The sequence below is a fragment of the Neurospora hispaniola genome (assembly GCF_033458365.1).
Source record: "Neurospora hispaniola strain FGSC 10403 chromosome Unknown B0T23scaffold_2, whole genome shotgun sequence".
NCBI classification, from domain to species: domain Eukaryota; kingdom Fungi; phylum Ascomycota; class Sordariomycetes; order Sordariales; family Sordariaceae; genus Neurospora; species Neurospora hispaniola.
In genome coordinates, this window is record NW_026944407.1 from 3,917,252 (window position 1) to 3,942,003 (window position 24,752).

General features: G+C 52.1%; 8 protein-coding genes across 8 annotated transcripts; 4 read left to right on the top strand and 4 right to left on the bottom strand.

Moving 5' to 3' along the window:
* Positions 1–414: 414 nt before the first annotated feature.
* Positions 415–3,066, bottom strand: B0T23DRAFT_374912 (Oxoglutarate and iron-dependent oxygenase degradation C-term-domain-containing protein). The gene is made up of 2 exons (XM_062836877.1): positions 2,836–3,066; positions 415–2,766 (listed from the first exon to the last, which is right to left on the bottom strand). The coding sequence occupies exons 1-2, from the start codon at positions 2,912–2,914 to the stop codon at positions 848–850; spliced, it is 1,998 nt and encodes a 665-aa protein (XP_062695963.1). The 5' UTR covers positions 2,915–3,066; the 3' UTR covers positions 415–847.
* Positions 3,067–3,761: 695 nt separating this feature from the next.
* Positions 3,762–5,204, bottom strand: B0T23DRAFT_90882 (ribulose-phosphate 3-epimerase). The gene is made up of 3 exons (XM_062841978.1): positions 4,725–5,204; positions 4,281–4,653; positions 3,762–4,141 (listed from the first exon to the last, which is right to left on the bottom strand). Exons 1-3 carry the CDS (start codon positions 4,838–4,840, stop codon positions 3,875–3,877), a joined length of 756 nt encoding a protein of 251 aa, XP_062695964.1. The 5' UTR covers positions 4,841–5,204; the 3' UTR covers positions 3,762–3,874.
* Positions 5,205–5,234: 30 nt separating this feature from the next.
* On the top strand, positions 5,235–7,042 carry B0T23DRAFT_374918 (uncharacterized protein). The gene is made up of 3 exons (XM_062836878.1): positions 5,235–5,916; positions 5,976–6,608; positions 6,669–7,042. The coding sequence occupies exons 1-3, from the start codon at positions 5,430–5,432 to the stop codon at positions 6,770–6,772; spliced, it is 1,224 nt and encodes a 407-aa protein (XP_062695965.1). The 5' UTR covers positions 5,235–5,429; the 3' UTR covers positions 6,773–7,042.
* Positions 7,043–7,082: 40 nt separating this feature from the next.
* On the top strand, positions 7,083–10,286 carry B0T23DRAFT_91011 (Rad17 cell cycle checkpoint protein-domain-containing protein). Its single transcript, XM_062841980.1, has one exon. It carries the CDS (start codon positions 7,230–7,232, stop codon positions 10,062–10,064), a length of 2,835 nt encoding a protein of 944 aa, XP_062695966.1. The 5' UTR covers positions 7,083–7,229; the 3' UTR covers positions 10,065–10,286.
* Positions 10,287–13,133: 2,847 nt separating this feature from the next.
* Positions 13,134–14,480, bottom strand: B0T23DRAFT_91006 (uncharacterized protein). Its single transcript, XM_062841979.1, has 2 exons — positions 14,062–14,480; positions 13,134–13,962 (listed from the first exon to the last, which is right to left on the bottom strand). The coding sequence occupies exons 1-2, from the start codon at positions 14,295–14,297 to the stop codon at positions 13,326–13,328; spliced, it is 873 nt and encodes a 290-aa protein (XP_062695967.1). The 5' UTR covers positions 14,298–14,480; the 3' UTR covers positions 13,134–13,325.
* Positions 14,481–16,512: 2,032 nt separating this feature from the next.
* B0T23DRAFT_402795 (uncharacterized protein) lies at positions 16,513–19,528 on the top strand (the record flags this gene model as incomplete). Its single annotated transcript, XM_062838712.1, has 3 exons — positions 16,513–18,550; positions 18,902–19,131; positions 19,202–19,528. 3 exons carry the CDS (start codon positions 16,513–16,515, stop codon positions 19,526–19,528), a joined length of 2,595 nt encoding a protein of 864 aa, XP_062695968.1.
* A 1,781-nt stretch (positions 19,529–21,309) lies between these two features.
* Positions 21,310–23,282, bottom strand: B0T23DRAFT_402796 (uncharacterized protein; the record flags this gene model as incomplete). The annotated part of the gene is made up of 7 exons (XM_062838713.1): positions 21,310–21,458; positions 21,530–21,637; positions 21,674–21,722; positions 21,820–21,884; positions 21,920–22,075; positions 22,592–22,841; positions 23,223–23,282. 7 exons carry the CDS (start codon positions 23,280–23,282, stop codon positions 21,310–21,312), a joined length of 837 nt encoding a protein of 278 aa, XP_062695969.1.
* Positions 23,283–23,377: 95 nt separating this feature from the next.
* B0T23DRAFT_310906 (kinase-like domain-containing protein) lies at positions 23,378–24,690 on the top strand (the record flags this gene model as incomplete). The annotated part of the gene is made up of 3 exons (XM_062834616.1): positions 23,378–23,476; positions 23,550–24,166; positions 24,240–24,690. 3 exons carry the CDS (start codon positions 23,378–23,380, stop codon positions 24,688–24,690), a joined length of 1,167 nt encoding a protein of 388 aa, XP_062695970.1.
* Between the last annotated feature and the right edge of the window lie 62 nt (positions 24,691–24,752).

A 24,752-nucleotide genomic window follows, 5' to 3' on the forward strand; every position in this document is an offset into this window, starting at 1 on the left:
GCGGGGCACTCTTACGCCGTTCTAGTTTGCCAGCTGCACAGACTGCAGTAGCTGACCTGCAGCTTTCAGGGACACTCTAGCGACACTGTGCCTGTGCCATGGCAGCCATACAGCTTGTCGTCCACATGCGGATACTGCTGAAGAGCCAAAAAGGGGAATTGCATTGACCCGTTGGTCCCCCCGCCCCGCTTTTAACTTGTGCTCCGGGGTGGCGCACGAAAGTGCCCGCTTGTGTATCGTTGATTGGTTGGTGCCGATTGGGTATGTATGTACAAGTACTTTGTTTAGTAGTTGTATGTATACACTAAAAGTGGTGATGCATCAATCTGTGGAAGCGTTCTAACCTTGAGTGTTGTTATAACATACGACATACGGCATTCGACAAGATGGTCTTTTTGAATGCTCATCTATCATCCTAGTGCGATCGCATTGTGCGGGGCTCCCAGTGTCATGGAAGGTCATTGATGTGGAGATATGGTGATGACGTTATCCTTTCTCCCAACTTGCGAACTTTCACCTCGGCATAATACGCAGTGTAGTAACTAGTGTACTGTGTAAGATTTGATTGCACAAGTTAAAGAAGTCGCCATGTTGCAAAACTGCCTTTTGACGATTCGGAATCCTCATCTTGATCGTGTACATCAGGACAACTTGCCGGTTAAGCGGTTAAATTCTCAAAGTTTAGATCAGCGACCTCCTCGCAAATCCGGCGCGACTCGAGAAGGCTGAGCTGACGTAGTTGAACCATCCCGCATACGGATTGTCGTAGTGAAGCCACAATTATCTTATGTCACCTTTTATTGCCGGGTATCTTTCATATCTTACATCTACTTTTAGGTGCTCACATCTAATCGGAACCGGTGCCATCCGGACCATCCGAGAAGCCGTTGAACTCATCGTCTTCCGAGCCTGCCTCGTCGTCCTCAGCTCCTGCAGCCAACTCCTCCGCATCGGGGTCCTCATCCTGTTCCTCAATCTCGTAACTGCCGCTAACGTCCCATCGGTCACCCTTAGCAGCGCGGCTAACATACTTGACGAAGCGCAGTGTCCCGCTATCACGGAGCACCAGTGTCATCTTGTTCCAAGCAGCCGCCTGGAAGAAGAGAATGTTGTCGTCGTCCTCGCTGCTCTTGTAGATGGCCGCATCCTCGTCCTCGTCATCGTCACCAGCCATATACACTTCGTGGCCGCCGACTTCCACTGTCTCCTCCTCAGCCTTTTCATTCTTTTCAACAGCCTTGCCCTTGCCCTTATCCTTAGAGCTACCGTTAGAGGTGGCCTTACCCTTGCCCTTGCCCTTGCCCTTAGCCTCCTCCTCATCCGACTCTTCCTCCTCCTCTTCGTCCTCATCCTCCTCCTCGACATCACCCCATCCATCCGTAGGTGTTAGGCCGATGTTGAGCTCCAGACGAGCTTTGCCATCATGCCCGGTAGCAAGAGTATAATCCTTGCCATGACGGAACCGCCTAGCAAGGAGATCATGGCCTTCAATAGTGGACCTTGTTGCCATTTGCAACCACAGACGGAACTGTCTGGATGGCAGCAGAACATCCAGCAACTCCTTGATGGGCGAGTCGGGGGCATTTTCCTCGCCTGGCTGCAGATACAAGAAGCGGTGCTTGTGGGGCGGGCGAGCCACCTTCCAAGCACCAGACTTCTCGATCTCCTCGCTGCCCTCAGGAAGTTTCTTGGCCTCCTGAGCCTCGACGTATTCCTTGATCTTGGCAGCAAACTTAGGATGCAAAATGTCGGATAAGGTGATGCTGAACTGCTCCTCGAAATGATCGGCAATGTTTTCGATCGTGTCGGGGGTCAAGTAGGTAGGGGCGAGGTACTTTAAGAGGAACTCCAAGTCGGCTTCGTCGAACGTGTTTTCTTCATCCTCGTTGCTCGACTCCTTCTCCACCTGCACGGGCTTCGCTATTGGGCGGTCGTACTGATCTGGGTTGCCCTGCAGTTGCATCAAACCACTCTTGTGGGCAGCCTTTTCCTCTGCGCCCTCGACATAGCCATCCTCGCCGATTTGAGGGATATGAAACCATCCGCTGATAGCCATACGGATGCGGCCACCCTGCTTTTCCAGCTCCTCCTTGGAAGCATGGTATACCTCCTCGACGTCGTGGAAAGATTCTCCGGGTTGGACAGCAAAGAAGGACAGCTGATTCCATGCCGGTGGGATAACCTTGACCGGGTCTGGGAGCGGTGTCTTGGCAATCTCGCCGTCCTTGCCCTCACGGTCCTCGACGGGAAAGAGACGCAAGGCACCACCCCACTCGGGTTTCCAAGGGGTATCGGGATCCGTCAAGTAGAGGATGTAGCTGACCTTACGAGAACCAATGACGTCGTCGTGGCACAACAGGTAGCAGCCCGGGGTATAGACATTGATGGCCATATCCGTCTTACGTCCACTCAAAGGACCGCAGTCGGTGATGTGGGAAACATAGTTGCGGAAGGTCTCCGAGTAGAGAGCGTCGCGAAGGGCGAGAAGAGAGGGCAGCTTGGACAGGGCATCGTCGTCGAGACCGTCGAGGTTTGCGAGGTCACCGCTTTGGTGGATCTTGTAGATGTCGGTCTCCTTGGGAGTGAAAGAGACATTGTCCTTGATTTCGTCGCGCACCTTGCGGAGGAGGGAGTCGTCGACTAGCTCGTTGATAACGGCGTGCTTGTAAGGGGTCGAGGAAGCATACTCCTGCGTGTACTCGTTAAGGACGGACTTGTCGAAGAGCCCCTTGCGGAAACGGGCCTTGGTGTCTTCCGGGGAGAGAGCTGTGTGCGGTGATGCAGGTCAGCCACAACTGGAACCCGGGCGAGCATGGGGGCCAATGGACGCATTACTGTTCTTCGATTTCTTCAGGTTCTTGGCCGACTTCTTGCTGTCAGACCGTGCCTGATTCTCTGCCTTTCTCTTCACCATCTTGAGTAGGTCGATTGGCTGGTCTGCACAAATTTCGAGGTGTAATTGAGGAGACAAAAAATGTGCAAGTGCAAATGCAGCAGGAGAAAAACGCTGGCCAGGAAGGTGCCGTGGGCTGATACATAAGTTATCGCAGCTCTTATCGAACCACTAGAGTGGAGCAGGCTTGCCAAAAATTTTGTCTCCGCCGCTGCATGTCGGATCCTCTTTCCCCACGAAAAAGTGGTCAGAAAGGCAGGGATCGTTCGCCAAGTATCGCATGATTTGGCTGGCTAATCGATAACGACGCGGTGCGTACCTAGGTACCTACCTTGGCTACAGCACCGAAAGTGGCCCAGGACAACTCCTCACTAGAAATGCTCTTTATATCCCGCTTCTAAAGAGCAATTCACATTGGAAACTTGGTTTTTTTTCTTTCTTCTCCTAAACAAACAGGAGCTTTGATAAACTCTGGGACAGTTCGTCTTGACCTGAGCACCAGATGGTCTCACACGTCTCTGAATAGTGCAAAATGCTACTAAAGGTGTAGGTGTCATCTACGGAACCGACCTTTAGACTGGCAAGAAGGGAGTAGCTGTTCTCATCTCTCGGGTCTGATTGCGTCTGTTGTATTCCAGGTTGTTGTGCATCGTTGGAATGGGTGACATCGTATAAGGCTTGAGAGACAGGCTTCTCTCATTCTCAGTACATGAAATTCTTCGAATTGGCCAAATAGGTATTCCGATGATGAGCATACACAACCTAATCTACAGTCCTTAGTATCCACAGTCGAGCCACATGAGGTAGAGAAGATCGCGGATTGTGGGGGAAGGGCCAGTGACATTAACACACTGAACTGCAAGGTGGAGGAGCAGCGTCTACTCATCAGATGCAAGCCATGGTGAAGGCGCTTTTAGACCTGGCGAGTACGTTCCCCCACTCGCGCCCCTTCCATATTTCCTCAGGTTACTACTATCTCTCTTATAGCTTGCCGTTCCTCTTCTCGACTGCCTCACGAAGTAGCGCAATGACCTCAGAAGGATCCTGGGCACCGAAGACGGCGCTTCCGGCTACAATGACGTTCGCACCTGCGTCCGCCGCCTGGTCGATGGTGCTGGGTCCAAGGCCGCCGTCGACCTCGATGTTCAGCTCGGGATACCGCTTCCTGAGCTCTTGAACCTTGGGCAGTTCGGAAGCCATGAACTTCTGTCCACCGAAGCCAGGCTCCACTGTCATGATGAGGACCATCTGCCAAACAGGGGTGTTTAGTATGTGCCTTTCTCCTTCTCCTTTGACTCTGCAAGGTCTTCACTCTTCACACCAAGCCAGTCCAACATTGGAAGATAGACCAATATTAGATAAGGGGTAAGGGCATGAGTAAACTTACATCCGGTCTCTCCTTAGGGTCCTCGGACTCCAAGATCTCCCAGAGAACATCAACAGAAGTCGCGGGCTTAAGGGCAATACCCGCAAGCATGCCCTGGTCGTGGATGTACTTGATCAGCTCTTTGGGGCTGGTCTTCTTGTCCGACTTGGCCTCGGGCGACTCGGCGGCCGTCGAGAAGGCGGCCTCATAGTGGAAGCAGTACAGATCGCAACCGGCCTTCTTGAACTCCTTGACCCATTTCTTGGGCTCGGCAATCATCATGTGGCAGTCGAAGGTGCCCTTGCCGTAGGCCTCGGTTGGCTTCTCAACGTGGCCGCGAATTTTGGCGACGATGGGAGGGCCCCACGTTAGGTTGGGGACGAAGTGGCCATCCCTTGTGTTTGGTGTTAGTTGAGGTTCTTTTCTCATGATGAGGGGGCAATGAAATACGATCAGCTTTCTTACATGATATCGACATGGAGCCAGTCGGCGCCCTGGCTGATTGTCTTGGAACAGTCATGGCCGAGGTTGGCAAAGTCGGCCGACAGAATGGAGGGTGCAATGATTGCTTTGGGCGCCATTGTGAATGTGTAAATTTCGTGTTGAGAAGTGCGATGTTGATCAAATGATACGATATCGCGGTTTGAGCTGGATGACTCTGCCAATTCGGCCTATTCCTACCTTGACCTAGCGGGACGGGACGGGATATGTGTGTAGATGATGGATCTGAGGGTCCCGATGACGGATGGGTCCCCCTTTCCACATCCACATGGCGGAAGAGGGGCATGGTGGTTCGCCGACCCGGCCGGTTCTGTCCCGACAACGGTGGAGCTTGAACGGAGCGAAAGTGGGGATTGAAGAGCCTGGCAATGACGACAGCGGGGAAGCCAGCGAGGTGACTGGCAGCTGGCTGTCGAATGGGGTTGACCGACAGGCCCAGCTGCCGTTGACATCAGTGGAATCCCAACTGAAAGGCTCCCAACAAAAATTGCTATGTATCCAGCGCCGGGGTGTCTCATATCGCCTGAGAGCTTCCGGTCATGATTGACGGGAGTTCCAGTCTCCATGTGATTGCAGTGGCGTTTTTTTGTTCATCCACACCAACCTAACATTCCGTTTCGCAATCAATCTCCCATCGAAATAGTAGACAGAGAACAACAGGCACACCACATGGCGGGTTTTCTTTCATACGTTCCCCTGGTCAACAGGCTGGTTGGTGGTGAGGCGCCCAGAGCCATCGACGTTCCTCCCATCAAAGTCCAAAACATCGAGACCGACGCAGACAAGCGGCCGCGGACACTCAAGCACCTCTTACGGGCTAACCACGTGAACCATTCCATCTTGTACCATGACCTGCAATATGACAACCATATGGCACATATCCTCTGCTCATCATATGAACTGGGCGCCCAGGCACCGCAGCTGTATGACATCTATGAGGAAGAGTCCAAGACGTTGGAACCATGGAAGGACTCGCCTTCTGAGGTCTCTGAGGCAGACTGGAGGGATAACCTAGGTGACAGACGGTATCAGAGAGCCTATGTTGACTTCTTTGAGGACATGATGGTTATGAAGTACAAGTATGACTGGAAGCAGGTTATTGAGGAGTTCATGTTTGGGGGCAAGCAGCCATTGATCAATGGTCTTATTTCCAGTCGTAAGTACTTGATTACGAGCTGCAAGATTATGATTCATGCTGCTGACCAAGTGATGTAGTTGGCCATCCTCTCATCCACTTGGGCTATGCCTATGAGTTCGATAACAGAGAACTTGCCATCGAAGCTCTAAGCTTGGCATCATCCACACACAATTACTTGCACAAGTACATCGACGACTCATCGTACACCACCAAGTCGACCATCTCCTCCACATCGCCCTCTGAGCTCCTGACCAAGCTAGCGAACGACAGCCGTTTTGACGGCCTATTTGACGAGGCCAAATTCGAGAACGTCGACGCACTCTTTGAGAAGGCCGAGTCACTGGTGTTGGAATACTGGAACGCTTGGGAACTGGCCAACCCCATCGAGCAATTCCGCGAGTCCCAGGAAGCGGCCATTGAGCTCCTGGTTGCATCTGTTCCACCCGGGACGCATTCTTACAACTTCTTCCTCGTCCACGTATTGACAACGAGCCATGCCGTTCGAGTGTTGCTGCCATTCGTACCAGTCAAGTTTCACATCAACCTTGTGAGGCAATGGTGGCTTCTTACGCTGGCGGCGTACATTGCTGTGCTCCGCCCCAAGGTTGACCCGGATTACATCCCTCAGGACCTGAAGGGTAAGAGCTGGAATTATGTTGAGGACAAGGCGCTGAACGGTCGGTTTGCGAAGGATGCTCATTACGTGAAAGGTTAGTTACCTTCTTGACTCTTCCTGGTTCTGATCGCTTTACTAAAAAAGAACGCAACAGCCATCCGGTCAATCAGAGAGGCGGCAAAGACTTGGGGTGATGTCCATGACCGGTTCCTCGCAGCTGCGGTTCGGTTTGCAGATGATTTCGAGGGATGGTGGTAGTTTGGAGGTCTCTGGGTGTGGGGTTCAGCGATGGTTAACTCCAATGCTGCATTCTCTGTATATTAGCAATGCTCTTAAAACCACGGCCAGACTGTTGATGATGAAATCCTAATAAATGAGTCAGTGGTTGAGAAGGCATCCTGTTTTCATACAAGTCTCAAGGTTCGAGAGAGCGCTGGGTGGCTCACATGATAAAGGGTTAGGGTTATCCCTGTCGTAGCTGTACATTATCCCTGTAAAATGTACTGTACGTTTGCGCTGGAAATCCGGGCCTGGGCCGTGCCATGAAGGTCGCGGGAGCAAAGTGCCGCCTATCGCCATTGCCTCTATGATTATTTTTCTTGTTTAATTTGGGACTTCGTCACTTCAACAACCGCCGTTCTCATACAGCGCTCTTCGTTACACCCCACCGTGCAATGTGACCAATGCTGTGTCGCACGCACCTGCGAAACTTGCAATGGCGCCGGCTGCAAAGCGACGCAAACGGACCATTGTCGACGACTCTGACGCCGAAGAAGACGAGAAGAAGCAGACGAGTCAAAACAATCAAAACACCCTGAATCGCTTCCTCATCGCGTCCCCCGTCGCGAGCAAGCCCGCCAAGCCAGACGATAACGACCTCCTAGAAGTAATACCGGAGTCTTCAAGTCCTGTGAGAGCCACTACGAGAACTACACGCGCTTCGACAAGATCTCAACCTCCAGCTGCATCGTCTGCCACCCTCCGGAACCGATTGCCAAAAGCTGCGTCCGGAAGCCCAAGCGCAAGCCCGATCAAGTCACGGACGAGGGCACAGAAGAAACTCAAAACTGAGGAAAATGGGAGGAATGGGGACCTCAAGGTTCTCTTCTCGAAGCAAACGGAAAGGAGTCAAGCATCTGCGGCATCGGGCGTGAGCAGCAAGGATATTAGCGATTTCCTTGAGGATATCATTAGCGAGTCCGATGACGACATCGCTCTGTCCAAGACGGCAGCATCCAGCTTGGTTGGACTGCAAGCTCACAGGCGCTTCAAAGACAACTCCCAGGGCACCTCCCAAGGGAGCTCGTTGTTCAGTACCCAGACTAGTACGCCAAGTTCAACCACGGGTCAGCGCTTCTTGAAGCCGTCAAGACCAGCTAGGCCAGTGGCTGCCCCACCTCCGCCGACCGATGACGATTCCCGACCGTGGTCCGAACGATTCGCCCCAACAAACCTGGAGGAGCTGGCTGTACACAAAAGGAAAGTGGGAGATGTGCGGAAATGGCTGGAGGACGTTATTGCTGGCCGGGTGAGGCAGCGCCTCCTGGTGTTGAAGGGCGCTGCTGGCACGGGCAAAACGACCACTCTGAAACTGCTAGCCGAGGATATGCGATGCGAAGTTCTTGAATGGAGAAATCCAGCAAGTTCATACGGTGTTCCTCAGGGATACCAGTCTGCGTCTTCGCAGTTCGAAGAGTTCTTGGGAAGAGGCCGGAAGTTTGGACAGCTGGACCTGGAAGGCGACTCACCTCTGCCGGCACTGGCGCCCACGATCAACACATCAAATCAGGGCCGAAGGGTAATCCTAATTGAAGAGTTTCCGAATACCTTCATGCGATCATCTACCGCCTTGACCAACTTCAGGAACACAATCTATGAGTTCTTGGCAGCTAACACCCCAGCACTTACACCCTTTGGGCAGACACCACCCGCGGACTCGATTGTTCCAATAGTAATGGTAATATCTGAGACCTTACTTACTACAACGTCTGCTTCCGCCGACAGCTTTACTGCACATCGATTACTAGGTCCCGAGATTTTGCGACACCCTGGGACAGGTGTCATCGAATTCAACCCCATTGCGCCATCTCTCCTCGCTAAAGCTTTAGAGCTGGTAGTCAAGAAGGAAGCCCGAAGGTCGGGCCGCCGAATGACCCCTGGACCACTGGTACTCAAACGTCTTGGAGAGATTGGGGACATCCGAAATGCAATTGCATCGCTAGAGTTCCTTTGTGTTAAGGGCGACGATGACGCCGACTGGGGATCCAAGGTTGCTTTCACGAAGACGAAAAAAGGATCAAAGGATGCAGCGCTGACCAAGGGTGAGCAAGAAAGCCTTGAGCTAATATCTCAGCGAGAGGCAACGCTGGGTATCTTCCACGCGGTTGGAAAAGTCGTATACAACAAAAGGGCTGAAAAGCCGTTCCCCTTGGGGTCTGAAGAAGCAAAAGCGGAGACATTACCAGGCTACCTGTCACACACGTCCAGGCCGAAGAAATCCGAAGTTGCTGTTGACACGCTAATCGATGAACTGGGTACTGACACCCAAACCTTCATTGCGGCCTTACACGAAAATTACGCCCTGTCGTGCGAAAGTAGTCCTCTCGATCCTAATTCTTCCTTAGATTACATGAATGGATGTCTCGACTACCTGTCCGAAGCCGACCTTCTCTGTCCCTCCTGGGACATCTTTTTTGGCGGAAAGGGAGCATTCGCCGGCGGAAATTACGGCGGTAAGGACTCGGGTAGCCATATACTCCGGCAGGATGAAATGGCATTCCAGGTCGCCGTTCGCGGCCTATTGTTCTCCTTGCCGTCGCCTGTTAAACGGCAGACGCACCCAACGTCAGGTCGTGGGGGAGGAGACGCATTCAAAATGTTCTACCCGGCTTATCTCAAGCTGTGGAGGGCCAAGGAGGAATTGGAAGGTTCTGTGGACATGTGGGCTACCAAGATGCTGAAGGGCGAGGACGGCATGACATTATCGCATAGCGGCGGCACAACTACGAATTTGACCAGCGGTGCATCGGCGTTCCAAAGGCCATCCTCGACGGCAAACCCGAACGTCAACAGCGTAAGAGATTGGGCTAGCACACAAAGACCCCAGCCAGTCAGACAAGAGCCGACCACCCCGTCAAGTAGTTCCGCGCTCCCTCTCCTCTCGCTCGGCTCCGCCGCTCGACAAGAAATGGTCCTCGAGCGTCTCCCTTACATGGCACACATTGCCCGCGGTCGACGCTGCTCGTTCGGTTCCATGCGTATCCGGGACCTAGACAAGATCGTGTCCTTCCATGGCATTGGACCTCCCGCACCAGAGGAGTTGGACGAAGATGAAGCTGTAGGAGCGGAGGAGGCAGGGGTGACTGAGAGTTGGACTACGGATAAACCTGTGGAGGAAGCGACGAGCCCTGGGCGGGACAAGAGAGGGCTAGGTGCGATCCTCAGCCGGGCTACTGCCAGTAGGGTGCATGGTAGTGGACAGGGGCAGGAGGCGGCGGAGCTGGGTGGGATTCAGAGCTTGGTGCTGAGTGATGATGATATCGAGGATTGATTGATGGGCGGGCAGGGCCGTTACTCGCGATCAAGAGTTCAAGGGTACATCAGGCTTTGATGGACTTAAGGCATTATACGTGACAAAAAAAGATCTAGAAACATGAAATTTGGCAGAGATGGTACTACACGGGAATAGATGACAATGAGAAGACCAAGTTCAGCAAACCATATTCAGGATACAGTGAAATTGTGTCCGTTTCGATTCGATGAATCTTGCTAAACAGCAAAAAAACAGTTCACCATGCTGAAGTACGAGAACAGTACGATAATAAAGGAGAGCCTAGAGAATCAGACAATAAACAAGTATCTTTCCAAAGATCCGTAAACTGTATGTTCAGGTCAGTTATCCCAGTACCACATTTCTTTGACCACTCCAACAATACTAGATCTTAAAACTTCAGCACCAATTGTCATATTTTGGACCCTCACTGCGATTGGAACTCCAAGCGGTGCACGAGCCATACAAGGTGAACAAGGAACCTCGTGGTTGTGGTGGTTGTGGTGGATAACATTGGGCTGCTGAAATCTTCTGGCTACGAGGTACATAGGTCAGTCGTCAGACGCTGCACTATTGGAGTGGGCCTGCTCATACGAACTCATCTCCTGCCTTTTACCGGATGTGACCGTGAGTTGGCCCAAAATACTCCAATACCCTAATCTTTGGAACCCATCTGGACATCCAGAATTCGAATCATATTTTTGTCAACTTTGTGCTCTTTTTTTGCCCTTGTTTCCCGACTGGGAACATGCTGCTACGACTTGGAAGATATTCATACCTTTTTTTGGCATCTGTTTTATTTTTCAATATGATTGTTGAGGACGTTGCGACAGTTTGTTTTTCTTTTATCACAAAGTTGGTAAGCGGTGCAGGGTAGTAGTTTTTTTTTTTTGCTGCGTCCAGCGTCGCTATCGCGCGATATCGCTGCCGCGGCGCACCGACTGCCCTCACTGTGTTGTTGTTGTTGCTACCCGCCCGCAGTTCCGATGTCCACCAAACATCTCATTCTCGCTTTTGCTCAAACTGCAATTTTCCATCGGGCGCGCAATTGAGTACGAACCACGGCGCCAAGTTCCAAGCAGATGCGCGGCAGCCAGACACACTGCAAATCACCTGTCTGACTGAAGCAGACAACACAATTTTTTTTTTTTAACTTCCTTGTGAATCTTCTTTGATGAAGCTTTCCCCGACGGCCTGGGAGGAGATTACCAAGGGATGCTAGCGGCAACAGCGGACAAACATTGAGACGGGCTGCCCGGACGGGTCGGTCGGAATCGGGAGGAGTTGGGACTTGGTCGAAGGGTGAAGAAGCCAACAACAGCATTTGTCGCGGTCGGCCAACACCAACAAACGAAACACAGCATCCCGCCTAGAGATGCTGTTTGCAATCCATGTTACTATTTGTAGTTCTTAGCGTCTTCAACCCTCTGAGCGTCTCGCTGTCTCGATGGTGGCATTCAGCCAGAATTATTACAGGTTTCCGCGAATAGCTCTGGCACAGCAACGATATCGATGCATGGGATCGATAGCTACCGTGCGCCGGTGAGAGTCAGTTCTGCAACGCATATATCACATTTTCCGTCTGTTGTCAGTTTCCAGGTTAGGCAGTTGTGATTGCACTTCTGCTTGTGATGGAAGGGATGGATGGATGGATGCCTGATCACAACGCCAACTGGATCCGCTCCGATGGTGCCGGTGCCCGCACCCGACATGCGGAAAATGGGGACCCACTTTTTGCCCGTTGTAAGTCGGCCGGCTGGGTCGGATCGGGCGGGCAAGGTTAAAGCAGTCGGGCACCTATGTCTAGTATGATGCAGGTGAACACTGAATACTCTGTGGGCATTGCTATGTACAACACAGGAGACAGGTTGAATACGTCTTGGTAGGATTTGGACTGGTATCAGAGATGTAGAGCTTGGCCACGGACGATGATAAGTCCTCTTGATCTGGAAACTGACAGCTCACGTAGGAGAGAGATATCTTGTTTCCAAATTAAACCCTTCCCTTGTGAGCCAAAACTGGATTTGCATTCTTTTTCCCTTAGCTCGACACTTCTTGCCTGACCAAGGAAGAAAAAAATTGAATGTTTGCATTGTTGCTTAATCATTAAAGCGTCATCCTCTCGCTTTACCTTGTTTCACTTGTGAACATCGATTTCGCTCTGCGCTTATCACTACAAGGGTGAGGTGCGGTTAAGAGTGTTTAAGTACATACCTAGAAATGGGGGCAAAGCATGGTGTCCTTTTCATGTGCTGACCACCTGGCACGAGCAATGTTGGAAACATGGCAACCTGACAGTTGCCTAGATGGAGAAGCATTGGGTCACGGAGGGGCTGGAATAATGCTTTTCCATATCATGCCAGATACAGAAATAACAAGAGTGTCCCAAGAAATCTCATGCGATTAGCTAAGCGAGAGAATTAGCAAGGGGAAACTGAAAAAAAAAATAAAAAATTCGAGAAGCCCAGATGCAAAGAGGCCATGTTGGGACAAGGGAGAGAGAGGTGGTCAGTTAGCCTTGTCTTACATCTGATTGGTTATAACTCGTAGGGCCTCCCCAATCTGGGTTTCCTGATGGCCTGAATTCGCTTCTCATTGCAAAACTTCAGGTCCCAGCCAGTTTTTCTTCAATATCGTATAAGCCCTGGAATACATATACCGCTAACTCTATTTCAATAAGGAACAACAATCGTAGAAGGGTCGTCGGATTATCCCAAGTTAGTCACTCCTCTTGGTGTAATGAGAAGGCGGAAAATCTAGACTCTTCTTGATCGTAATGTGTTAAGCGCAAATATCGTTATCTGCTGACCAAGCTCACAATGTCCGAGATATACAGACATCTTCTCTTGGTATTGCTAACAGTAACGATAGTTATCTCATTATCATCGCTGGTGATCCGGCAAGCTAGTGAAGACGATCAGCCCCAGGATTGCGGTGCTGTTGGACAAATCAATCAGCTTTCGGGGACTCGCGAAGTTGTTCACGCTGAGCCAATGGATAGATAAGTGCTTAAGCGACAGGGTAGGTAAGTATGGATAACGCGGCGGGGCTGTGCGGCCTAAAGGTCTGCTGCCAGGACTTGCGTGGACTTGTTTCCGGGATCAACGATCTATCTGTCTCTGGTCAGCTAGCCCATGAGGTGGTGAACTCTAGGGGGTCTGACGATGAGTAACGGGCACTTTTTCCGAAGGTCGCATGGCTTTAACGATCAGTCACTGCTTCGCGATTGAACGACGCAGCGTGTTCTCGGAGCTGAGATCGTTATTGCATTGCGAGAATTTCTGGTAGTGTACAGGAAGCTCCCAGGCCACGATCTTCATCCCACACACCAACCAACCTTTGACGAACTTTACGAGTCGAGTTGGCGCCCCACCGCAGATTTTCCCGTGAAACTGCTCGCAACGCAGGTATTGTTATCATGGTGCTGCCCGAATTTACGCCACATGGTGTTATGACATGACACAGTTGCTCGCTTCCTCCCTCGCTACAAGTTCCAAGACTTGGTTTGCCTCTGAGTGTATGCTGTTCTTTGCTGCTGTGAGACGGATCATAAGCTCCAGATCCAGAGTTAGTGGATGTGTGAGACTGCGAGCGAGCAGCAACAGACTGGGCAGGCTGGGCGCTTTGAATTGCGTTTCCTGATGTGCATCTCGCTTGTTCGTTACGGCACACATTTTCATAACCATATACAAGTGGTGCCACCACAAACAAGTAACGCTGGGGGCCCAAGCTAAGCAATTGCAGGCTCGTGTGCTTTTCAGGTATGGTGATGGTTGAGCAGAGGCGTTGACGGTCCAGAGTGCTGCTTTGCAAAAAATACCGACACGTAGCAGGGTCACCGGGTAATCGAGGTGGGTCAGCGCCGAAATAAAGAGTTGGAAAAGCTGCAAAGGTACCTCTAGGTACGGTACTTAGTCAGTGATCAGAACTTGCCCCATAATATGAAGTAGTTCAGGGACTCAAACGTAAAGACACGAGGCGAAGCTGCCGAACTTACTTGCAGTCGGAAAAGAGGAGGACAACGAGAGGCGGGGAGTATTTATATCGGGGAGCGGTTTGGTCGGGTCCGAAAGCGCTACCTGGCGGGGGGTTGCTGCGATGCGCTGCCTCCCGTCGCTGCTGAGGGCCACTCAACACCGTTGAACACCCGGACCACTGCGTGCCCTGTTTGCCGTATGGTACTGTAGTGTCTCGTTGAGCCAGACGGGAGCTGCCTGCCTTCTTCCACCACATGTTACAGAATGGCAGAAATAGCTCATAAGGTATTCACCTTTACACCTGCTGGTGCGCGCGCAGTGCGTTCCGTTGGTGGTGCTACAACTTGTGCTCACTCATCGTGGTAAATTACAACGAAAGGACAAAGAAAGATGTGGGCGATGGCTTGCGCTCGGTCGCCGGAAACACAGTCATTCATGTCGCATCCCCACTCTCAGTCAGCAGCTCAGTGAGACGAGCTTCCAGCGCGGTGGCTTGAACTTGCGCCGTCAATTAGGTGGTACCACGACATGCAGTGAAGTGAACGGCAAGTGATCCTCATCCGAAAGCAAGTTAGTAGCAAACTGAGAACACGGAATACCTAGGTACTAATCTGCAAGAATCTCTAGACACGGCAAGGCAACGGTGGAATGATTGAAATGTCGAAAATGAGAAGAAGCGCAAGTGACCTTGGTTGGGCATTGATCATTGATACGCTTGACGTTCCCTGACTCCCAAGACGTGTACTCGTCACAGACCGATGCACTGCCCTGTCCGGTCCACTGTTTGAGCCGACCCCGCCGCCAAGTTCCAACAGCACATCCCCGTTCACAAAGAAGTCAGGCATGTACGCCGAGGTCGAAATGGTGGTTGGAAGTCAGTAACAAAGACAACAAAACTCTGGGAGAACAAACGGCTCGGGGGATCTCTTGCCAGAACAACTGCAGTTATATTCTGCCTTTGGATACGTCCCTCTCATCACGACCTCCCATTTCGCAAGAGCTACATGACTCTACGTGGGCGTTGCAAGGCTCAAGTTGAATGGTGGAGTAAGTGGTGGTTGGGTTTGCATGGTTAACAACTGTTTGGACTGTATCACCAACCCTGGCATCAACCCACCGTCCCCAGCTATCAAGGCTCGGAACGAAAAAGGTCGCTTCCAGAGTTCCAGCTGCCTCTATGCTCAATGAGTGGACGCGGATTCGTGGAGGCAGTTGGAGATAGGTAGCCAGTAGCCTACCTACATCCATGTAACTGCTGCCACTCCTGTCCGCTTCCGCTTCATGCTGCCAATGTTCCAAAAACGAATTGATGACATGATTTTACGGGATTTTTGGTGCTCTTGTGACGCTGGGACAAGACGTCCCATTGCTCTGCCCACCTCCGCCCCGGTCCCGCCGCTCCCTGGCTTTTTCCATGGCTGATACAAAACCAACAGCATTCCCACATCACTCAACGGCCTGGTGCTTGTTTTCTTTCGATCTCTCTTTGCTTCCCTTTCCTATCGATCCGCGGCTTGATGCCCGCCGCCCTACCCCTACTACTGCTCGTCTGCTCCGGCCTACTCGAACCCGACAACAATCAAACAGCCTCAGCTTCAAGGGCACCCAAGTCTACCTCTACCCGCCGAATCCGCCTTCCCCTCAAACGCACGGCGTTATCCTTGTTTGGTCCGGCCGCCTACCTTGGATGAAAAGGGCTCATCACAACGGCGGTAAAGAACAACCCTTTCATCGGAGGGCCTAGGACAACTGGTAGTGATAAGAGACGGGTTTAGAAGGCGCCATCTTAGTCGAGCCGGCAAAGCAATCGTGGAAAGTCAAGAAGGCTGGCCTGCAATTTCGCGTATTTTCGGACTTTGCAGAAGCCTCTCTTCATCTCGGTGAACCGCGACATCTGTGAGCTTTTTCCAACCACGTCGAGAACTCAAGTGTCCGCCACTCACTCGTAACGTACCTGGCTGCGGTGGGCAAAGTTGAGCTTATACTGCAGGCCCGATCAATAAATCTCCCGTGGATACCCATGCTTCCGAACCAACATTTAGTCCTGGGCGAACACCTGCTGATTGTTGCAAGACTTGCTACCCCGTTGCGATACGACGTTTTCACCCTCACATGGGATTTGGGCAAATACACTTTGGCTCCAATTCTATCTAGATGTGCCTTGTTTTCACTCCACTAGTCAACAGTCTTTCTACTTTCTGCCTGTGCCACTTGGGACTGTGAAGGACAAACAACAAACGAAACAAAGACCTCGATCTCTTTATCTGATACTTAATCCCGCCCAACACATCTGGCCGTTTCGAAGCAGATACCGGGAGACCCTTAAAGGGGCCTTTTTGAGAAGAGCAAGGTCTATGGTTGACGCCGTCTGCAACAGTCCGTTGAGAATCCGTCGGGCTCGATCTAGCCTTTCCAAGTCTCATTTGCTGTGATCGATCTCTCCGAGCTGCTCTTTGAGTCAGCGTGCGACTATGGACGAAATGGATTACACGATGCAGGCTTCTGTTCATCCTGTCCCGCTTCCCGGCTGGTGGGTAAATGGTCCGCAAATCCGTGGGCAAGGTCGTTGCCCATACAGAAGTGGACTGATGGAAGGCGCAGCAAGTGGAACGCAAACGGGAGATTCTGAAGGTGGAAGTCTTGTTGGGACAACAGAAGGAGCTGGAGGATCTGGAGGATCACAACCAAACCACGGGCAGTCATCAACAACAACATCCAACCGCCATCAACAGTCGACCCTGCCTCACCCGCCGCCACACCTACCGCCCGCGTCAACATTACACCACTCATTCTTCCTTCACGCGGGTTATTCTGACAACTCTCTCCCGCTTCCACAACAGCAAAACTACTATTTTCTCCCTCCCATTCAGATACAGCAGATTCCTGGATCCCATGGGCCCACGCCGCCATCATTTCCCAGACATCCCTCAGACCCTTCTCCGCCTACGTCCCACTCGGCGAATCGAGGGTACGATCCTGTTCACGCTGCCAGCAATAGCAACCACGCCATGAACAACCAAAACAGAACTAGTCAAGAGTCTGGCCATGGTAATAGTGGAAACGCCGGCAACAACATGAACAATCCGGGTGGCAATCGGCAAGACGGCCATCCATCTACTGGCCATGCGCATCACTACGGAGGCAACGGCACCAACAGTAACAACAACAGTAATGCCAATAATGGTAACGTCACGGCCCCGACCACAGGCGTCAGTACCTCGAGTGTTAGTGTCGGAAACACGGTTACGTCCGGTACCGGTACTAACACGTGGTTCCCAGCACAGTCCACGACGGCATCTTGGCCTCTCCCTTCCCTAGCTTTCCAAGCACAGCCTTCGGTTCCCTACTTTCCTCCGCCGGGCTCTATGGCAGAGCTGTACGGCATGAATGGTGGTTCCTCAGGAAATTCGGGTAGAGGGCCGGGGGCGCAATCAACTGCGAACCCCGTCTCCAGTGCACATGCAGACACACTTATGGGCAACACAGAAACTCAAGGTGGCTCATCTGCTGCAACTGCTGCAACCGCCACCCCGCGGGTTGGTGGCTTAGACTCGGGACCGATACAGGCTGGCTGGACGCCTCAACAAGGACCGAGCCGTTCTGCATTCCCACCAGGGCCACCACCACCACCACCACCACCACCGCCGCCCGGTCTCTCGTCCATAGAGGCAGGCTACCTCGACAGGTTTACAAGCTCGCATAATCACCCCACCTTCAGCAACATCAATCCTCTCAGCCAGATACTGCCAGACCCAGGCCATTGGGGTTCTCGTCACACAAGCCACGCAACTAGTGTCAACAACTCCAATCAGCATCACACAAATGGGCCCCCGCCTGGTCATCGTCGCCAACCTTCGCATCAATCTAGTCAACCTGTACTCCCAGCTACTACGACCTCGACGACAACAGGGAGTCACATCAGGCTTCCCGCCCCCGATCCTCGCTCAAGGCTCGCTCCATATCGTCCGTCGAGCATGTCGATTCCAACCGAAGGCGATAACGACTTGTTCCATGTCCTTCAGCTTCCCCAGGGCCCCCCAAACCCCCCGGGCCCCCAGGCTTCGGCATCGAGCGCTCACCGACCGTCTCGCCAACGATCAGGCTCCGGGTTGACGAATACAGCTGCACCACTTCCCGATAATCAGTCCCGCACTGGCTCCGCAACCACCTCTGCATCTGCTCCCACTTCGGTGTCCGTGTCCAATACGGGACCCCCATTTGTTGGACACTCGACCTCGTTCTCCCGTGGGCCTGCCTATCCCGAAACGCGAACAGAGATGCGAGATTTCCTGGTGCGAGCTCTTCATCGCTCAGAGAGCCTCAGTGACGATGATATGGATTTTCCAGACGAGATACCGACGCGCCGACTAGTCGATGAGGAAAGAGCAGCCCAGTTACTCAGGGCACGGCAGGTGGCTCGCGGACAAAGCACAAAGAAGGTGGCGTCTCGAAAAGCGATAGAAAGTCTTGAACCTGTTAATGTTGCGGACTTGCCTGAAACCGATCGGAGTAAGTTGCCATCTTATCTTTGTGTCGCAGAGATCATCGAGTCTAACTTGGCAGTCTGCGATATTTGCTACAACGATTACGGTACTGAGAGCCCGGAGGGCATTTCAGAGCAACCGTTACGACTTCCCATATGCAAACATATATTCGGCGAACATTGCATCAAAAAGTGGTTTCAGGATTCCAATAGCTGTCCATACTGTCGATCTGAGCTTCCTACACAGCAAGTATACACTCAGGCTAATGCCCAGTCCATCAGAGAGTTTCTAGATAGTGGGCACTTCAGGCGTCATGGGAGTAGAACGTAAGCTTTGCCCTCCAGTCTTTCAACCTTTTGCTCTGACACGTTTACAGGCAGCACGAGTTACTTCGTCAAATGGCCCAATTCAATGAGAGATATAGTGGCCCCAGGGCATGGCAAGCAGCGGATCGACGATCGCCTCCTTCGGAAAATACAGGCAACACGAGACGAGGGCCCAGACACGGCACCTTGCACCAGCGACAGTCATCGTCGGGAACGTCTGCACAAAGCAGCCAACGCTCACCGCGTGAAAGAGTCAGTCTCATTCCCCCCCTCCTCGCTGGTAGATTCTGTATCTGCTCTCCTGTGAAAAGCTGGAAGTCGGACTACTGACAACCTTCTTCGCGATCCAGCCTGCCTCTGATGGTGACAATGCCTACAGAAGTGCCGACACGAGCCAGATGTCTTCCACTCCCCAACAGCCACCGGCGCCATCATACACATCCGAACCAGCACCTCCATGGATGCAGCATGGTGAAGCATCTTTTGCCTTTGAGCCCTCAAATCGCGACCCTGCTTTCCCTAATCAGATCCCCGGCACGAGGGGCCCCGCACAAGGGCAGCCGCCCGTTCTTGCACAGCGTGATCAGCCTCTTGCGTCCACGTATCCCGGTGAAACCCCTTTCCCTGGTTCTTCTACTTTTCCCCTTCCTGGTGCTGGTAGACAGTGGCCTGAATAGGGGCACGGGTGTCATGCTTCCTTGAACCAGTTGGCCAACACTGGAGCAAGACATACTGCTCAACCTTCCCCACAAGAGCAGCCCTCTGCTGCCAGACAAGTTACCAAGACTTCACAAGAGGGGGACGATATGCGTCTTGCTCGCTCAATAAATGAGGTTCTCGCTGCTGCACATCTTGCTGGAATTTGGCCACAAGGGCAGCGCACCGTCTCTGGTCATGATGTTTTGGCTTGGAGAATAGAGGCTATCAACTCTGGACGTCTAAGGCACTCGTTTTCTGGAGGTGGTAGGCATCCTTTCGCACACGAGCAACCCTCCGAAGCTCATGATCATCAGGCCACATGGAAATTTAAGGGCAACAACACCCTTCCTGACAGCAGTGATGCCCGCTTCATTGACTTCAATCCTTCTTTTCAACTGCCTTCCTCTTCTCAACAACCGCTTCCGCTTGATAGCCCTGGTTCTCTAGGCACATTGCTTGAAAGAAAGCGCAAGCGTCGCGATTCATAGCCGTAGGAGTAGGTTACCTTTCAACGGATGGGGGCTACTTTTCTAACTCCAGGCTTACCCACTTTCATTTTAACGTCACGTCTGTTTGGACTTCTTTTTATCTTTGTTGCATTGCGCATTGATCAGTTTCTTTCCTTTTATGGTCATCAAAAAGCGTTTGGAGTTCAGGTCACGGGAGCAAGCGCGGTTGGATTTCAATCTTCACCATATGCATTAGGCGTTCTGGTATGCGGTTCTCTTTTGTTTATTTGCCTCGTTCGAAGGAAGTATGCCAATAGAGCGGAATGGTACGTAGCTGATAGTCCTTGATCGAGTGGGAACGCACATAACTCGATTCAGAGCCCAAGAAGCGGACAGATTCTACCTATCTTTGTGAAGAGAAGCGGCGATGCGGACTCAGAAATCATTGAAATGGTAGACAACGTGACGTAGCGTAGGTGGCAGGAGGGCCGGTTCATTTAGCCTTCTCAGTGCAAAGAATGAGCACGATGAACATCAGAGCGGAAAGAGGCGAAGAAGGTACATGGAATGAGAGGATGCGATCGGGGGCTCGGAGACAACTTGTTCGAGGGAGAGAGAGATCCATGCTAGCATGAAAAAGGCACAGGGGATAGATAGGTGATTTGGGAGGAAGCAAAACACAGCGCAGTGAACTTAGGAATAGACCAGACATACATTGACGGCTATCCTTGACAGTATGTATTCCTTCTTGACTGTTCGGAACAATCAAGCTGTCAAAAAAAAAAAAAAAAAAAAAAAAAAAAAAAAAAAAAAAACACAGAAAGGTCCAATGTGGCCACAAAGGGGATCGAACCCGAGTCTGCTTCCCCGGCAGAGGGAGTATGCCTTCGAGGTATATAATCGCAATAGACAGTTACGGGGCTCCACTCCCTTAACCGCTACGCCACGCAACCCACAGACTCGAGCTGTCTCCGAGAAGCGAGGTGAAAGGTTGGGCTTATGTACTACGTACGTACTGCTGGGATTGGGTGCTTGATGCCTCTGGTCCCGTGTTTGTGTTCGCTTTGGGACGCGGCTTGACTTGGGATGAAAGCTATGGGGTCATGTTTGAGTCCCCTAAGAGGCTGGCCGTTTGTGAGTAAGTGTGTGACCTGGAAAGGAAGGTACGGAAGTTAGAGCTGCTGTGTCTTTGGGAGAGTGGTGGTGTTGGATACGGTCAAGTAGGAAGTTGTTCCCATACGTGATCACGTTTGTCTGTAAGTGCAGACACGCATCTTGTAGAGCGACGGGGCTTGATCTTATTCTGGCACTCACTGACGGTAAAACTCCAAGCAGAGATTTGCATAAATGATGGAATCCCATGTAGGCTCGTCAATGCCATAAAGAAACGGAGACGTCACCGGTTGTTGTTCCGTCATTGAAGCCAGACCGCTGGTGCTTGAGACCATCCTATTCCAGACTTGTTGGAGGACCCAAACGCAATGAAATCAAAACAACTGAAATGATAAATCGAAACAACTTCCCACTTACCCTCGGTTCCAAAGTTGCTTATGCGTATTGTGAGGGTGGAGCAGGTCTGATTCGGTATACTTAGTATCACTATCCTATTCTTGACTTGGTCAGTGGGACGACCAAAGTCTTCGGACGTAGTCTGTTTCCGTTAGTCCCAAACACGGTGGTGGGTTATGTAGTTCCACTTGGCATCAATATTGTCAGTCCAATACTGATTTGTTTGTTGGCTCGAGACCTCCTGTTAGCTTCTCTAGGCGTTTCAACGTGTCATTGACTCGTTTCGTTCCGTGACCAAGGCGTGATCTTACCTTGAATATGCTATTTCCGAGTTTGATGTTATATTGAATATTGTTGATTGCTTTCTGAACCGTACCTAGCCGTTTGATCTTTCCTTATAAGGTTTGTGACAAACCGGCATAGGTCTTGTCCAGTATACTAGAATGAAGTTGTACTGAACAACTCTGCGGTGGACACACTCCTGGCCGTTTGGCTGGACGGTGTAAGTGTCGAAGAAAGTCTGGAATTCAACATACGTTCCTTGTGTTGACTCCTCCTTGAGAAGACCTGATCGTGGACTGTAGTCGTGAAGACGATTCGACCGACGACATAGAGTGTCCCGGCTGGGTCAGATGACGGGGGGTTTTGTCTGAGTCGATCGCGGTGGAAGAACTAAAGCCAGGCCAGGTAAGTAGTGGACTATACTAGGCTCTGGTGGATCGTCATCAAGCCTTGTGGTAGAGACGGGTTGAGAGAGCCTTTGCGGCTGTCTGGTAACTGCATCATCGATCACGGATGGTGTGAATATTCCCACGACTGGAAAAGCAGATATAGATACGGGCTTGTGGGAGTGAATGATAACTTCCACTGTTTGGAAAGAAGATGGTGGGCTCCTGTGTCCAAGATTGTAGTCAAAACCCCCCAGAGACCTGAGCAAGTAAACTGCGGGGAAAACACGATTTTGTTGCCCTTCCCCTACAGTAGCCACGCCCCGTAATCCCATACCATCGATCGCAGTTGCCCGTTCAATATACTAGGTAGTTAAGTGGTGATGAGAAGGAACGATCTCCGAGCTGTGTGAACTTTTGATGGGGTCGGGCCGGAGGCAAGTGCCACGTTCGTAGTGGATAACTTGAGCCGCGCCGACCGGACTTGTAGCGGACTTGGGACGAGGGGCGGGCCCTGACCATGCCGCCAATCCCGCCGCCCATAGCTTTCGGCATTTCCCGCTATAAGGGGCCGGCAGAGAGAGAGCTGAAAAGAGGAACCTCGGCTCTGTGTCCACCCAGCGCCAGCCTTTTACATCCTTCCCCGGAATTCGGACCCGCCCACACTATCCAACCTCCATCGTTGTATCGCGCCTGTTCTAGCGTCGATGATTTCTCATCCAAGACTTCGCGTCGGTACGCTTTATGAGGGCTTGTTTTGAATGTCAATTTTTGGAAACTTCTGGCTTCAACTCGGTGGTGGGAGTATGATTGACGTTATTTCTCATTGGCACATCATCATCGAATAGGCGGTCTTGATTTGTGCGTCTATCGCATCGGGGCGAGCATCATTCGGCAGCCGCCCAGCAACCAGGCGAAAGTCAACTTCCCCAGAGTCCCCGCTCCTATTCCCAGTCACGGTGCCCTGCCGAGACTTTAGCGCCACTGTTACAGCCGCGGTCGCTATCAACAACAACAACAAGTGGAATCTGTTCCAGTACTTATACACCGTGAACCCGCCTGCGCAACACCACCCGAACGAATCCCGGCTTACAGCAGAGATCCATGATTGTTAGCACTTTATGTTACTCTTGGCTACCTAGCTCACATTAACTCCATTTTTGAGAACCCCTTACGATAACCACGTCAACATTGAGCCATCATGGCGGGGCGGGTTCGTCATCCCGTCGACATCAGGGCCCTCGAGTCATGGCTGGCCCAGAAGGTGCCTGATATCGAGGCGCCGCTGGATATCAAGCAGGTGGGTGTCCGTCCCATATCGACTGCGCCGCTGGCCACCATTCTAATACATCTTCCCCCTCTCGTCACTACAGTTCGGCTTTGGTCAATCCAACCCGACGTACCAATTGACTGCCGCCGACGGCAGGAAATATGTCCTCCGCAAGAAGCCCCCAGGAAAGCTGGTGTCCAAGACCGCCCACAAGGTCGAGCGCGAATACCGTATCCTGACTGCCCTCTCCGACACCGACGTGCCCGTACCCAGGACCTACTGCCTGTGCGAGGATGAGTCCGTCATCGGTACCCCCTTTTACATCATGTCCTTCCTCGATGGCCGTATTTTCGAGGATCCGATAATACCCAACGTGCTTCCCGACCAGCGCCGCGCCATTTGGAGCGATGCTGTCCGCGTCCTAGCCAAGTTGCACCGCATCGATCCCAGGAGCGTCGGTCTGGAAGAGTTCGGCAAGCCTTATGGCTTCTACAGCCGTCAGGTGGACACCTGGAAGACTATCTGCACCGCGCAGGCCAAGGTCGAGGATGTCGATACGGGCGAACCCGTCGGCCAGTTACCCTTCTTTGAGGAAATGATGCAGTACTTTTCCGACGTGAGGCAGCAGCCGGCCGATAGGGCCACCTTGATTCATGGCGACTTCAAAATTGACAACCTCGTCTTTCACAAGACGGAGCCGAGGGTGATTGGTATTCTAGAGTGAGCCGCCCTCCCAATTTCATCACGACCCATTATCTTTACCCATATCCAAACTAACACTCTACCAAATCAGCTGGGAAATGTCCACCATCGGCCACCCCCTCTCCGACCTCTCTAATCTTCTCACACCCTTTTATACCGCCCGCCTCGACCCTCGGCAATCCATCAACGTGCACCCTGGATTCCTCCCGCGCGCCACGCGCGGCCTCCCGCCCGTCGACGAGATCACCGAGCTCTACTTCAACGTGACCAGCCCAGTGGGGCGGTCAACCTTCGAAATTTCGCTGCACCGACAGGCGTCACCTGCTGAGGAGCTCGAGCGCCGGCGCGAGCTCGCGTGGGCCCAGGCCTTCAACATCTTCCGGCTGTCTGCCATCTGCCAGGGCATTGCGGCGCGCGTGGCGAGCAGGCAGGCGAGCAGTGCGCAGGCGAAGAGGTATGCTGATGCGCGAGATCCGATGGCGAGATTTGCGTGGAAGTTGTGTCAGGATGTGGAAGAGAAGAGTCCTAGGCCGAGGATATAGTCAGTAATCTATTTTAGTAGTCCTGGTGGCTTTGGATTATTGTAGTTTTGGGCCTCATCGAG